At 32.7% G+C, this 16,426-nt stretch overlaps 1 protein-coding gene and 1 long non-coding RNA gene across 4 annotated transcripts in view; one reads left to right on the plus strand and one right to left on the minus strand.

The window, feature by feature from the left end:
* Positions 1-16,426, plus strand: part of Sm (heterogeneous nuclear ribonucleoprotein L) — a 152,359-nt gene that overhangs the window by 4,973 nt on the left and 130,960 nt on the right. For 2 of the 3 annotated variants that reach the window (XM_083094638.1, XM_083094636.1), the window contains exon 2: positions 16,298-16,341. In XM_083094638.1, coding sequence (XP_082950764.1) covers positions 16,298-16,341 — 44 coding nt within the window. Of the gene's footprint in view, positions 1-13,670; positions 13,998-16,297; positions 16,342-16,426 lie in introns of those variants that run through there. The other variant, XM_083094637.1, reaches the window with a different exon arrangement.
* LOC145968813 (uncharacterized) lies at positions 2,888-4,532 on the minus strand. Its single transcript, XR_014437869.1, has 4 exons — positions 4,376-4,532; positions 4,064-4,219; positions 3,518-3,681; positions 2,888-3,323 (listed from the first exon to the last, which is right to left on the minus strand). It is a non-coding gene; the product is annotated as an uncharacterized LOC145968813 (long non-coding RNA).

Raw genomic sequence — 16,426 nt, forward strand, 5'->3', positions numbered from 1 at the left:
ATTATGATATCAGCTCGATGAATTTTTCATCTCTCTATCTTACTTTATATCCATTTGAAAAAAGAATGGTGAATAAATATTTGCCATGATATCCTTCTTCCTTCGCATACTCACGGGAGAAGATTTGACGTCGATCGTTCCTTGCGGGACACACGGAAACTCGCACTGTTAGCACAATCGGACGAAAGTAGATCGTGAAAGCAAATTTGCTTGCTCGAGAGCTTGAACTTTGACGCAAACTTTCTAGATGGCAAATCGATTTTGTTGTTTAAATTCGCATGCATGTTATACATCGTTTTAATCTTTAACCTGACATAAGATATATAACGCATCAAGCTTTTAGTGTTTTTTTACACACGTTTTTTTATATCTTTTTATATACATAATAATTACTTTAATATATTTCTTTATCGATTATAGCATTAATACATAAAAACGAGACTTATTTAATAATTAAAATATTACATTTTAATAATAAAAATAATAATAATAATAATACTATTTTCCATGCTTTTGTTATTTCAGTTTGGATATTTATTATTTATATGAAAAGGATAAAAATTAATTGATATCATTATTTCTTTATGAAACTATCAAAGATTACGTACACATAATTAGTTTTGAATTTTCAAATCTGCATTTAGAAATTTATAGACACAAGGAGAATTGAATAACAACATATTAAACGTAAAATTGTATCTATATCATAATAATTGACTTTATCGCGTGTTCGCTTAAATTCTTTTCTCTGATGAAGAACCGCTCCGCGAATGTATGATGGAAGCATAAATTTTGCATGTCCTGTGACAAGTGTAGCAGGATAAGTCACGATATTTCTCTGAAACGAATCCGTTCGCTCACACGAGCTTTGCCAGCTAGCTTTTGCGAACGACGTCATTCGTAGATAGGAGCTGCGTTTCGCATATAGTCGCAACTTTTCCAGCTGTCTGCGCTGTTCCTCGTATCATTTTACCCATCTGCCGCATGTAAAATATTCCGGGGAATATGTTTAAACTTTTGCAATTCGAGATTCATCTTCGAGGAACTCGGAAAATATCAGTAGATATAATATTTTTGAATAATTTGCACTTTTAAATTTCTTTTAAAAGATTTAAAAAAAATAAAATTTTAATGCAAATTTTACTTTTCATAAAATATAATCATTATTATTTAAAACATTTAAAGCATCTGTTTGGACTTATTGTATTTAATATATGTCTGTTTCCTCTTGATGCTTTGACACTTTTCTTTTATCATATATTTAGGCCACAATCTCGACATGGCGTGACGTAAGCAAAAATGTAGATATCCTCTTTCAAAATTGTGTATGAAACATGTTGATTTTTTATTCATCGCATCTGCGCATTCTTATTAATATCCATTTCCAGAAGATGTATAAAAATAATAAATAAAAATTTTATATTTATATACTTTTTCTTTATACTTTTATTTTATATATTCTTAACTTTTTTATAGAATCATCATGAAAGTTTTTTTTTTGTTTTATTTTTATTAAGTCCTTTGAAACAGATGCAGATTCAAAGACTCTTCTAGATGTTTAGCAGGATATTTAAGAAAGAAATATTATAAAAGGAAAGCTTCTCTGTGTCCGTGTTTCTGCACCAGAACGAACGGGACCGATCTCACATTTGTCACTTATTCACTCTACCACATCGAATGAATAAATATTGGTTATCCTCAAGGTGGCTACATTTATCACATTTACCTACTTTTCACCGTATTGAGCGAATAGAAGCATCGATATCTAAAAGTGGCGATTGCGGTATCGTTTCTGCATCCGAGCGAATCGGTCAGTTCTGGTAGCGGTGAAGTCAAGCTGTCTCTCAAGTTCGACGACACTGTTCTTTCGTTTTGTGAGCTTTCCGGTGTGTCACGACGACCGAAATATCTTTTACCTCGAGAGCATTACTTACACACATATGCGCTAAAGAAATACGTGCATACACCTACGCGCGGCATGTCTGTCTCAAAGCATCTCCGTAGCAACGGACGGTGATGTATCTCACGTGGAAAGACCGATGCCTCGTCACCATGGCGAATGCTTGAAATCAGAGTACGCAGGGCGAATCTCTTTTTCGCTTTGTTCTCGTTAAGCCGCGACGCGATACTTTGAAGGTACGCGGTCGTCTAGTTCCCGTGCACATTAATTTACCACGGTCACAAAGCAAGGAATTACGCGCTACGTCTATGGTCTAATATTATCGTTAATAGTAAAATATAATATTATCGTAATATAATAATAAAATATAATATTACGTTAATAATAAAATAGAATTTAATATTACAGAGAATAGATATAATGACGCTATTAATGATGATTATTGGAAATTTAAATTTATGCAACGTCGAAAAACATATCTTTTATGATATACTTTCTTTCATTTTTTATTAATTTATTATTAATATTACCAAGAATTATTATTAATATTACCAAGAAATTATATTAATTTTACCAAGAATTTTTATTATTAAATATTGTTCGATTTTAAGAAAGTATTAATTGGTAATTGATACATTACGCGCTACGTCTATGGTCTAATATTATCGTTGATAATAAAATAGAATTTAATATTATAGAGAATAGATATAATGACGCTATTAATGATGATTATTGGAAATTTATTTGCAACGTCGAGAAACATATTTTCTATGCTATGCTTTCTTTAATTTTTTATTAATTTATTATTAATTATTACCAAGATGTTTTTTATTAATTTAGATTTTTTTTATTAATTTATTATTAATTATTTACTAATTTATTATTATTATTATTTATTAATTTATTACCAAGAATAAAAATCATTCAGTTATTTTAATTCGAACATTTCATCATTATATACATATATGCATATTTTTTATTCCTGGATATTATTATTCGCGTTCAAAGATTGCAGTCACGCGAAAACAATGCATTAAGCGGAAGCAATCAAAATAACATGTCATGCATATTTCTCGCGAAAGATTAGAGTATCTATTAGTTACGAAGAACGACAAATTTGCCACCTCGAGGAAATAATCCCGCACTCCAAGAGCTCTGAACGGTCCAATAAATTCCTAGCCTACTACCTCGTTTCAACCGGAACATCGCATTCGACGAGCTCGTATTTCGGAATTGCAAATGAACGATGACTCTCGGGCGTGCAAACTCTCCACTTTCTCGATGCAGCGAGAATACGGCTTTCACCTTGCTTCGTTAGACGAATGTCGCGCACGGTTGCCAGAACAAGAAAGGATAAACCCAGGTCCTCGCCTTTCTTTCGTTATTGCACGATGCATCATGTGGTTGACGAGAGCGGAGCCAACTTTAAACATCGGTTTTAACAAAGTTTCATTCATTTATCCTCAAGAGAAACAAAAAACACATCGCCATTTGTCATTTTCGAAAAAGACAAAGTTACAATTTTTTGAATGATTATAAAAATTTGCTCTGCATTGCATCGAAAAAGTGTATAACATTAATTAATATGATAATGAGCTTAAATAAATTTATAATTACAAAAATTGCGATAGCCTGGAATGAATCCTGCTGCTATGTTGCTTGGTCAGAGGTCTTTCTGATTACAAGGAGTTAATCTTTTGCGGGCGTATTATGTCTGGATGTAGGTCATGTTAACCAGGATTATATTGCGGAACGCAAACGGCGATATACATATGTATATTCTGTTAAAGAACAGGAAATTCAATATAACAACTTAATTTCAACGCGCTAATAAATCTTATTTTAATATTTTTATTTGAAAAATGTTTTGAAACTATCATGTATCGTGAAAAAATTTATTTATCAAACGATAAATTCTTTCATATATTTAAAATGCTGCCATATCGTTGACATCGAATGTGAATTAAATTAATTGAAATTCGGATACTCGAGAAAATCGTCGTTAGAATTATGAGAGGTTTCGAGAAGTCTGTTAGATAGAAAAGAAGGAATGAAGATTACGCTTTTGCGTGAATCGTGTGTAGAATTCGTTAGCTATTTCGAGTCGGAAATGCGCACTTTTTTCGCATGCCTTCTCGTTACTGCATTTATTTCGGTACTTACGTGGTCCGAAATAACCGTACCGAAATAAAGTCACTAACCCTCGTTAACGAGCCGCGCCTTCCAGGACCAGTTCTTAAAAAACGTTATTACACAACGTCCGGATATATTGATCGCTGAAAGTCTGTTCGCACCTCTTTTGTCTTCGTTAAGAGAATTCTTGGCAACGCGTGCAACAGGAGAATGTTATTTTATTAATTATATTTAATTAATTATTACGTGTTAAGTAAAATTATTTGTAACTCTTGTCATTCTTCAAATATTGAATAATTATAATTTTGTGTTATAATGTGTATCATAATCGTTGATTTTTACCGTAATTTTTTGACATATTTCACACGTCATAATTTTTTTTCTCGTGTCCCAATTTGTCATATTCTTGATGCAGTCGCTTTTAAAATCGCGAGGCCGATTGTGATCCACATGCAAGACAATTTTCACGCTCATATACGGCGGTTTTCTATGCAAATTGTGAAATGCGAGCCAGATGTTCGTTTGTAATCAATAGAGACGCGCAAACTGCGATATGGCACCGCGAATTTTAATCGGACAGGGCGAGCGTGTTTCCGCATGGGAATTACTCTCTTGTCCGTCGAATATTTCTGCGAATGCAAATGAGATTTTCTCGCACGTTCTACATTCAATCGCATTCTTTTGATTTTATCACTTGCATTAAAATCAGATACACGCCCGCAGCAACCTGATGCATCTTTTCAAATTCGCAACTTGATTAGCAAAGCAGAAACTTTGGAATAGATAAAGGAGCATAGAGATAGTATCTTTTCAACTTGAAATCGCATAATGCATGCGAGACATTTTATATAACAAATCAGTAGATTGTATATTTTAAAGAATATATTTTAAAAATAAAATCTCTCAAAAGATGTGAGAAAAACGTTTTGTCTTGACATAGATTTTTTTATATATTTCTGGAATCTTTCTTTTTTAAATTATTTTTTAATAACTTTTAAAGTGCATTAATATACATGAAAATTAATGTACATGAACTATCTTGCACGTATAAGTAATTGGATGGCCTTGCGCTTAATGAACCAAGAGGCAAACTGTTTTGTGAGTTATTATCGCATGAAGTTAATGAGATAGAATATATTACGAGAACGAGATGTAACATTGTTTTTCTGTTCGATTGCATAACATAATTCTTCGTATTCTGTGGTTGCAAAAACCTAATAACTATTTTTTTAAATGTACGATTAGTACATCTTACTTATCAAAGAATCTTAATTCTTGGCAAAATATTTACTAGGTTAACAGATTTACATTAGATTGATAATATATAACGGATGTTCTTTAAGTAATTAGCAAAAACTTTATTGCATGTAAATCTCTTTAAATGCAATTTTTATGCTCGAAATTTCAAATTACAGAAAATCTCAGAGGAAAATCGAACTTTAAAGACAATTCGATATCGTGTCGACGATATCACGTGAAAAGCTTTTCGGTCAGAAATCCGCACCTGATGGCGGATTTTAACATAATGAGAAATCGCGTCTGTTCGCTTATCGTTCGTTCAATTGGCCGGGATATTTTCATCATTTTATCGAGAGATATCACCTTTTTCATGGAAATCATCATTTAAGCTCTTTATCAGCGAATCTTATCGCCACGAATAATGGGATCGATTTTACATTGCGTCTATTAAACGAATAATACCATTTCTGCATTAACGTAGTTAATTGCGTTAAGTGCGTCTTTGAAATTCGCAATTTTCACGATAGACTAGTTAACTTAAACTTAATAATTTAAAGTTTAATATGAAACTCGCAAATTCGTGAAACGCTTCACCATTATTCTGGAGTTTGATAAAGTTTTCATAGGTAAGAAGTTTTTGTGTTCTATCCACATTCACATTATATCTTTATTAATGATAAGAAATGTGTTCCGTCAAAAAAGGAATTAAAGAAAAATTATTTTAAAAGACTGAAAATATTAATAATTATAAAATAATAATAAATTTTATAATAAATTTTATAATAAATTTTATAATAAATTTTATAATAATTATAAAATGGAAACAACAAGCGAGTTCTATTTAAAAGTTTTCACCTCCATTCTCTGTAATTTTCAACTTTATTTCTAAAGAAATATGGAAGATTTAATGCAAAGTAAAGCAAACTGTTAGACAATTCTCTTTCATTGAAAAGGATTTAATTTTCAAAAATTATTATATAGTATTATATAATATTATGTATATTTTATCTCAATTTTATCATTTAGCGAAGAGTATTCACATCGATTAAAATTATTGATTTAAAATTAACTAAACTAAATATAATTTTTACACACATGAGTAAGGCTGCAAAATCAATTATTAATGGAAAATCTCATAAAATCAAATAAATCGCACATTACTTTTACATTTTTATCGCAGTTTTTAAAATGCCACGATTTAAAATTCGTGAAGCGTACTTCTAAGCACATTAATGCACGTTACGTCGTACGTTAAAAATGTTGCGCGCTATCAAAAATCTCGATTCAACGAGGTTCGCGATGAGAAATAGAGTTAGCTCCGGATATCGGATCCTGGTTCCTCAAGATTGCGCGAGACCACGTCTTCCTCTTTTCGCTCCCGTCTTCTCTGTCGTCTTTGGATGAACGTGCGCATGTTACACATCATAGTAGAAGAATAGTTCGCTTCGCTTTCAGGAGTATTGCATTGCGCTCTGCCACGGATGGACGTAACAACCGTGTGCTTATATCCGCGCCACGGAAGTTTTCCCTTCTCTTTCGAAGCGCCAGTCGCGAATAATACCCATCTACATATTTATGCGACGAGCAACCATCGCGACAACGGAATGCATCGAATTTCGAAGGACGAACGTCGCATTCTCGCAGCAACGCTAAAGTACGATGCACAGATGCCTTTTATCTGATCTTGTATCTCTCTTATCGATTACTTGACATTTTTTTCGCCAACCTTTTTCACTATCACGTCTTCAGAAATTTTTCATAAATCGAATATTTGCGTAATAATCTCAAATTTGCGATAAATAAGAATTCCGAATAAAATATTTCAGTTAAGATTAAATATGAATTTGATTTTTGAAACGAATCAGATTAAAATTTAATTATTTAGAATTAATTAAAATACACAGATGACGAGAGAATGAAGTGAACAACTTGTTCTTGTATTTGTATATGTTATTTAAAAATTTAAACAACCAATTCAATATATAAAAAAACGATATAATTGGAAGAGGAGTCGAAACATTCAACATTATATTGAATAAATTACAGTGTCCAACAAATGTTTTTTTCGCAACAAATTTTCCACTCTGGAATGTAAATACAATTTTTTGGAGATTTATTTTTGACTAACCGGCCCGTCAGTTTTTCGTGCGCGTTTGAATGATCTGTAGCTGGATGCCGGGCATGCAGATTGTCGCGAATTCTCTCTTCATCTAGTATCTCATTATCGTCTGTTTATACGAACGCCTTCTCTTGGACGAGGCGCGTGCACGCCTATATACGGGTGCGAAAATTTACGGCATCGAGTTAAACGGAATTAAGGCCGCCGCGAAGTTGGAGCGAAATTAGAACGGCGAGGCCGCCTCGCACGTTCGATGTTTAATGGCGTTCGCTTTTCCCGTTGTCGATTTTCCGTCGCGCTGCTGCGCCGCTCTCGTAATGAGACACGCCATTGCGTCACCGAGATTTTCTTCGGGTATTCAAAGCTGGACACGAATGACTGGTATTTCGGTATTATAACGAGAGACGGAACTAAGATTCGCCTCTCGGAAAAACGTGCGACACGCGAATGCGAATTGGACAAGTGTTTGTATGAAGCAATGTTTTGGTGAATAAAAAGAAATTTTTTTTTCATCGATTATTGAATCGATATATTATTCATATCGAGATATTTTTTAAAATATTATTACACGCGCCATAAAATTTAATATTTATGCATTAGTGAATACTGTAATGCAATGATAAATATATAAAAAGATAGCGGAATTATTAATATAAACAATTTTAGATCAATGAAAATTTAATTACTAAATATACGTATTTACTATAATTTTCAAATTAAAATTCAAAAGCGGATTTTTAATAGAGCTTTTCAATTAATCATAAAAATTATTGTCATCTATGTACAATCATTATACATTTTTTGAAGGAAATTTTTTTAAATTTTATAATGTAATAATTTTTTTTAAATTTTATAATTTTTGATAACAAGTATTTGCATAACTATGGACTAAATCTTCGTCAAAAATGGTAATTTTAACGCAAGTTTGCTGAAGATTGTATCTTTATTACGATTTACATTTTGCGATATATGGTATCATAATTTGATATCATATATTTACTTTGCATATAAAGTCTTTTATTATGCAGCAATCTCACTTTAATAATTAAAGAAGACACAATGGTTTTGCTAACCAAAAATTAAAATTATACTTAGAATTACTCTTACGCGTGTAAATTACTTATTTAATAATAACATTAATTTCTAATTTTAATGAAATTTTAAACTGCCTGAGTAAATGAATGAAAAATAAATCAGATCTGATAAGACATGTTTGTTCGTTTCAGAGACTATTTTATCGCGCTTCATCCATATTTCAGTGTTCATATCTATAACGTATTGTGATAATTTAATAAATTAACCCAATTATCACTTTGCTGAACAACGCAAACGCAATAATTTAATAAAACCGATGATAATGGCGACACTATTCTGTAGCGCGATGCTTGAAATAGCTCTTATTTCTTAAATCTGTTTTATTGTATTTTTCCTCCTTTCTTCCTTTATATCAAATCATAGTAATATTAAATTCACTTTTTCCTTCAATGAAAAGAAGAGATTCAGCTTTTATAAAAAATATCTTTGATATACGGATAATTAATATCTATAATATGATAATGGGTAATTTTATATGACTTTAAAAGAGAGAAAAAGAGTGCTTTTTTCAGAGAGAGATTTAATATTAAATTAAATTTACATTTAGATTAAATATGGAAAAAAGTATCTATTTGAATACAGAATATTATTTTTTTATTATTATCTTCTTAAACGTGCATTTATTTAGAAAGGTGCAAGTTTTAATTTATCCATAGAAGAATGAAAACATAAAAGGTTCATCGCGTGTAGGGTTAAAAGTATACAGTAGGACCTGATGCAGACATGCAGTGTGAAGGCACGCGAGACGTCCTCAAGTATCTCTGAGCGATTTTAAGAGCCAAGAAATGTCGTTTGACGACAGATAGCTTCTATGTTGAACTTTGCAGTACCGGTGCCCGAGAAAAAGAGAAATTAAGTCCTCGACGCGTTCACGCTGACAACATGGCGCGCATTGTTCTGTTCTGCTCCAATAATTGCGTTCAGAATCAATTTGCCGTAACGAAATGGTCTCGCGTGGCTGGATATGATTTAGAATCATCCAAATAGTTCGTCATAGCGAATCATAGGTATGAACAAAGATGGTAGACAAAGTTGCTACCGCTCTTCATTATTTTTAGAAGGAATGTTAACGATTGGTTTTACGAAGGAAATCTAAATATATATCGTTATTTTTGTTTTGCTCCTTGTACCTAAAATTAATCGAGACAGAAAAATGCGATTTAGATGATTTGAAGAGTCACGGATTGAATAAATTGATTAAACTGACTGCCATGCTTATGTAGATGAATTTTTGTCAGTTTGCGAAATATCATTTTTTTTTTCTAAGGATAAGATATAAGAAAATTAATATAATTATTCCATATAATTTCCATGTTTCTTATTATTCTCTTTTTAAGAGCCTCGTTAAAAATGTAAATCTCGATAAAAACTCAAGTTTCCTCCCATAGAGGAATAAAACGGAAGCCGGAAGCTAAAAGCGACTCGGGAAACGTAGCGCGACACATGACAGAAACGCAGAACTTGGTAGCGGATTAAAAGCACCGCGAAATCGTGGAAACTTTCGAGCAATGTCCTAGCGAGAATTCTGGTATTTTTTTTTAGAGGGTAAGTTCGCGCTTCTCGTCCATTCGTCTGTGGGATGTGAGAAGACACCAGCTGCTCGACTGCGAAATTAACGCGAAATCTACGAAAAGTTTCGCTCTGTTCTGCCTGCCGAGAATGCGTCCGTGTGTAATTCATAGCCGACAGGATAATTGGGGCATGCCGATTGTACACACGTACACGCATACTCGAGAGAACTCTCGTGAAAATGCACACAACGAATAGCCTGCGGCCGCCCATGCATTTTACAAGAAATCGCGCGTTATCACTATTTATCCGCGTGATTCGCTAAATCGTATTATGCTTTATTACGTATTATGTCTTGAAGAAATGTATGTGTTATTTAAATATATTTAAAATGAATATTTTATACACATTGTACGGACTAGTATATACACATAATTTGAAAGTGCTAAAAAAATAGTTCTCTTATTTTTTTACACTGTAATTATACAATTAAACATGTATATCATAATTACACATTTCAGAAATTACTTATTGTTAAAAGTTATGAATAATTAAATAACGTTTAAACAAGTTGAGTTTGCTACGAAAATATTATTTCTAGCAATTAAAAATATTATTACAGTTTCAGTTATTATTTTATGAGAATAAATAATACAATAGAATAAATTTTAAACATTTATTTTCAGCGTTTTATTCGATTATTGGATTTCACTTGCAATTATTAATTTTTTAAACAATAGCTCATCTATTATTGTTAGTGTTATGTCTGTGAATCACAATCAGACTAAATAAAAGTAGTCTAAATTTCTTATATCATACCACTTTTTTAGTATTTATTACATACTTCTGGAATACGTTTTTTAAAAAGAAATTATTAAATTTAATTATTGCAAACAATGAAACAAAATTTAATTCTATGTAAAAATATGAATCGTATTTTATATTAAATAATTGTTATATAATATTCAGGCGAAATTGTTTATACATCGAATTTAATACAATAAAATGCGAAAATGACGATATCGAGAAAAATATAGTTGTAATTTGTGTTTGTTGTAGCAATCAATATCACATGATAGAATATAAAGTTTTAATCTAAAAATTGTCTCGCAATTATTTTGAGAAATAATTAATCTTCAATAATAATCTTGTGTAGTAGAAAAAATGCACAATTTCGTAAGAACGTGACGTACAATAATACGCAAGTCTTAACGTCACGCGAATTCTACTGACCACCGTTGCAAAGTATGTGAAACTCTTTAAAAGCTCACTTATTGGAATCTCGATAACGCCCGTGGGAGTGAGCGCAGATCGCGGAGTGTAAACTTTGCTTAAGGTTTCTTGGCAAATTTCATTCCGGAAAGTTAACATCGCTCTTTCGAGTATGTAGAACTAAATCAAATTAAATGTTAACAGCTCTACAGAAATAAATGCGTGAATTTTTTAATAAAAAGGATAGGAAATATTTTTTCTCATATATATAACATTAATTACAAAAAATTATAGCCTTGATGCTCTTTTAAAAAAAAGTTAAGATAATTATGAGAGAGAGAGAGAGAGAGAGAAATTCAAACAATTACAACTTTATCAATAGTATTAACGTTCATTTTTTACACCATTTTTCTATCAGTTATTGGCACAAGTAGGACAAAAGATAAAAGATATACCACAAATGTGTAGTTAACTCATTTACCCAAAATCATTTAATTTTATGTTAATGGAAACGATACACACATATACATGTTCTACTCGTTGAAAAGCGATGACGTATCTTTGTGAGCTGTCGTAAATTGAACTTTTCGCGCGTTTATGCGATATTTGTCTCTGATGTACACATGTGCGCGTACGTTACAAGTGCGTTAAACGTCTATTCTCTATCGGTCAATGCTCTAACCGATTTAATGGCGGTTAGAGCAAATCGAAGCGAACCGCAGGAGACGTGTACGGGTCGCTGCTCTATCGTCGGGGAGAAAGTCGATTGGCTGCGTGCCAACCACGTGCTGATAAAGAGATTACAAACAGGAACAACGCTTTTGTAACGATCTCCCTGCGTTCCCGCATGTTCGAAACAAGTTTGTCGGCAATTCCGCGCGGATAATTGCGCATATTTGACTTTTAAGTAACTGCTTGTAAGTACCTCTATAGATCTCTCCGTGTTAATCGTTTAAAATTTTTAATGGAGCATTAGCGTTTGTATTTCCCTTGTTCTGGATAGTCTTCGGGACTTGGCGGCGACATGACGCAAAAAGCGGCAGCTTGTGCGACTTTTTGCACATCGTTCATGCATAATCGATATCCTCGTGAAAATGGTAATTGCGTTTAAGAGGATTTATTCGGCTTCGTCTTGGAATTTAAAAAAGTTAAAAGTTATTTGTCATGCAGACGTGGTTCTAACTATATGAAAAAGAATAGCGAAAAAGAATATTCTTGCATGCAAATATGGATGTAGTGACAAGAAAAGAAATGTATTTTTAGATATAGGAAAAATATAAAAATTGAATAAAATATAAAAAATTATTTAGATAAAATAATCTATGTACCAATAATATTTATAATATTATTAAATTATTAATTATTCAGATTAACATGATATCTAAAATTATTTAAAATAGAAAACAAATTCAATATAAATAATCGTGCTTATATTTTACAAATCTATTTTTAACACTCTTTTTTAATCTATTTATTTATAATAAAAATTTTTCTTGTATAAATGATTGTAGTTTAAAAGTAAAGAAATATATTCTTGAATTTTATATTTTTTATTATTTTATTATTTTCTAAAGAATCTAAAAGATTTCTTATGACAAATTGTGAAGGACGCTCTGAGAATTGAAGCGATAAGTAAGCAGACGACAGTCTTGAATCTTATCATCTTTCATTGTGATATGATTTAAACGCAAGAAAAATTTTCCCAGTGGATCGCCTATCTCTTCTTTTGATGAACGGTCAACTCGATAAGAGATTTGTATGACAGACAGACACTAACCAGTGAAAACGATTCCAATTTTGTATCGAAAGTAGTATTTTACAGGATATTTTTAAAAAGGTTCTTGAAATCTAGATATATATTTAGAATAATGAGATCGCATCTCAAACGTCAAAAAACAATCAAAGAAAATTTTATGTTAATTTTTTTGTTCTAAGTTTCCACTATTTTTGTGAAAAGTCAATTTTCTGAAATAATAGTTTCGCTTAATATGCATATTGTTCTTATTTATATTTAAAAATTAATAAATGAAATAAATTTCAATACTAAATGTTATTAATTTAGTTTATAAATCATATTTAAATATAAATATTAGTAATTAAATATAAATAATTTTTAAATATAAATATTACTAATTCTGTGTATCACTAACCGTTGCGTGTGTCTCTCGGATATACACATATCAAAATATCAAAACTCGTTATAAATACGAGTATTTTATAAAAGCGTCTTGTCATCGTCTGTCTCCTCGAAAGTCGCACATGGATGATGGTCTCGCGCGAGCAGTCTAGCGATTTTTTTTTTTTCATCACCGGTTGAGCACCCATTGAGCGCGAAAGCACGTGGTTGGTCGCACGCCAGTGCACAGTTATGTTTATAAGAACGTATGACGGATCCGCGCGGTATTCCGCCTCGTAACGGCGATACTATGCGTGAGTTATAATATATACGTGACGACGGAGATCTTGGACGCGCGACGCGTTACACGGATATTCCGCAAATCTCCCTCCTCTCGGGACACTCCGTTTTGGCCGTTCGCCGAGAGCGGATTCTTTACCGCGCTCTCTCACATTGTACCTTTTTTTTCCTCTTCTTTTTTTGGACGGCCGTTCAGCCGCATTTCGCAAGTCATGGACGCGACGCTGCGGCGACGAAGAATTAATGAGCGATCGCCGGCGATAAATCATTAGGACACGGCATTCGAATTTCTCGCTCGTAAATCCGCGTAATGGTGGATGTGTATCGTTCTGGCTAAATGCTTCCCTTCTCGCGTATTACAGTGTCTACCGAAAGTAAGTGTCTCAATTCGTTTGTGCGCCTGTCAGGACAGATATAAAGCAAGTGCAAAATTAGTGGAAAAAATGAAGCGAAAAACGGTGGCAAAAATTCTATCTGTTTCATCTCCAGGCTATTTTGTCCTCTCAATAATTTTTTTATTGATTTATTACATACTAGAGATGACATTTTATTGATGTCTCAGGCTTTTATTGATGTTTTATTGATGCTTTTTGACATTCGTAATTGCTATTCAATAAGAAGACTGGATATTTATTAAGTCCATGTACTCCCTCATATTTATTATTCAGAGAAACGTCCACGCAAAAATCTTAAAAATACTCATCATGACATCAATTGGATAATGTTAATGAATATAATAGCGATAGTAAAAATGATGATAATAACGATGTAAGAAAATAAATGATGTAAGGAAATCGGACAGAAGAAAAATTTTTTTAATTTTTCAACTGATGATAAAAATTCTATTAGATACTTTATATTCGTATGTGTGTACGTTATAATATTAAACTTCTGCAAATACTAGTAAACATGAATGTTCAATATTTTTCTGCGGTCTCAATCTTGAATGCTCGTTGACCCCAGCACGTTACGATGATTATTCAACAAAAAGAAAAATACTCTAGGATGATATGTCTTGAACGTTTTGGTTGCTCGCAAAACCAAATGGCAGCGTCTTTGTTACCTTTGCCATTCAGGCTAATTTCGGATCATTAGCGACGCACATCCGCAGGTTCATGCATGAGACGAGTTTCGTCACGCATTTTCTTCGTTTATCTTTGATTTTCTCTTCTTGTATGCGTATTTTGGACTAGGACTATTATTACATAATATACACTACATATTGAAAAATAATATTAATAATTTTAATAATTTTTTAAAAAACCATTTAAAAGAAAATTGTTGAATCTTTCTTCATCTGCAAATTCTCTGATGAGAAAGAGAGAAAGAGAGAACTTTGAATTAATTTTTCTATGTAAAAAAAATTAGTGTTTATTCAAATAATTTTCTACATATAATCGATATATTGTATATATGTATATAATGAGATAGCAGCGAAAATTCATAACTTTATGCACATATACACATTAAATTTTAATCGCGCACAATATATAATATTAATTTGCTTCGTGAATTATCTTTTCGGTTTATATCACTAATTTAGTGCAGTATATAAATCGAATTTACAGATCGGGCATAATCTTATACTGATAATTAAATCTGCGTGATCACTCGCATTCCGCTTGTCGCTCCGCGATTGCAGAAAATGTGAATGAATTATTTAGCCACGGCAAACGCGACACGTCACTCCGACGTACAAATGCGCTTCATGTTTTATTCACCAGCACCGTTGCACATTACGCGATATGAAGCGACTAGACGCTTGAGAATTGACATTCGCGCTCGCTTTCCCAGAGCGGATTACTTCGAGAACACAATGGCGAGGCATGTCGCAAACCGTTAGTCGCACGAAATGAAAAATATATAAATCTCATCTACGTATAATTTCGCTACAAATCCTTTTGCCGGTACCGATATCGAATACCGACGTTCGATTAAATCTGATGTTTTTATCTCTGCTTCCCACGAGAATACTAGTCTTAAAATCTTAAAGTGAGGAATAGAAAAAACATAGAAAAATGTATAAAAAATAAAAAAAAATAAAACAGATTTTTTTGCAAGAGTAAACAAAAATTACATCCTTTTAAATAAATACAAATTAAATACTTTTAAACCTCTAACTCAAAGAAGGTTTGAGATTGCAAGCTCTACTCCTTAAGCCCACCTCGCTTAATTATGCGATCCCGATTGCGCCTCAGGAATTTACCTAAGCGGTCATACGTCACAGCCCCTAAGGTGTCTCGCTGCACTATTTCCGTCGCTTTGGGTGCCGTGGTAAAAAGACGCGTGCGCACGCATATTAATAGACTGACCGAGCAACGCATCCGTGGTGACGTCGGCGCACCATCGAAATTCAGCCAAAACCGTTGCGCGAATTTGTCTTACGCAATTTTCCCACGACGGAAGACGGTAACACGTGTTGCCGCAAGAGTGAGCACCGAGGGGAAATCACCGCTCGGGAAATCCGTGCTTTCGACTTACGAGTAGTTTCGAGCGAAACTCCCTCGCTCTCGTTTTCGAGAGAATTTGCCGACCGCACGCGAGCCTGTGCGAATGGCAAAGTAAATGATGCAAGCCGGATAAAGTCATTAAGATTGTTTAATCCGCGCGAATTTAACGACTTAACTGTCTGCAAAGGAAAGTTATTAACGATGCTGTTTATTTCTGATTGCAGAATCACGAATATGGCGGATACGGAGACGAGCCGCGTCGCAAAAGGTGAGAGAATTTATGTTTTTATTGTTTATATTTATGTAAACAAAAAGTTGTATCTCTTTCACATGTTCAAGACTATAATAATGCG

The sequence above is a fragment of the Camponotus vicinus genome, unplaced genomic scaffold (genome assembly GCF_025532165.1).
Source record: "Camponotus vicinus isolate PSW18456_S1 unplaced genomic scaffold, iyCamVici1.0 SCAF_3, whole genome shotgun sequence".
NCBI classification, from domain to species: domain Eukaryota; kingdom Metazoa; phylum Arthropoda; class Insecta; order Hymenoptera; family Formicidae; genus Camponotus; species Camponotus vicinus.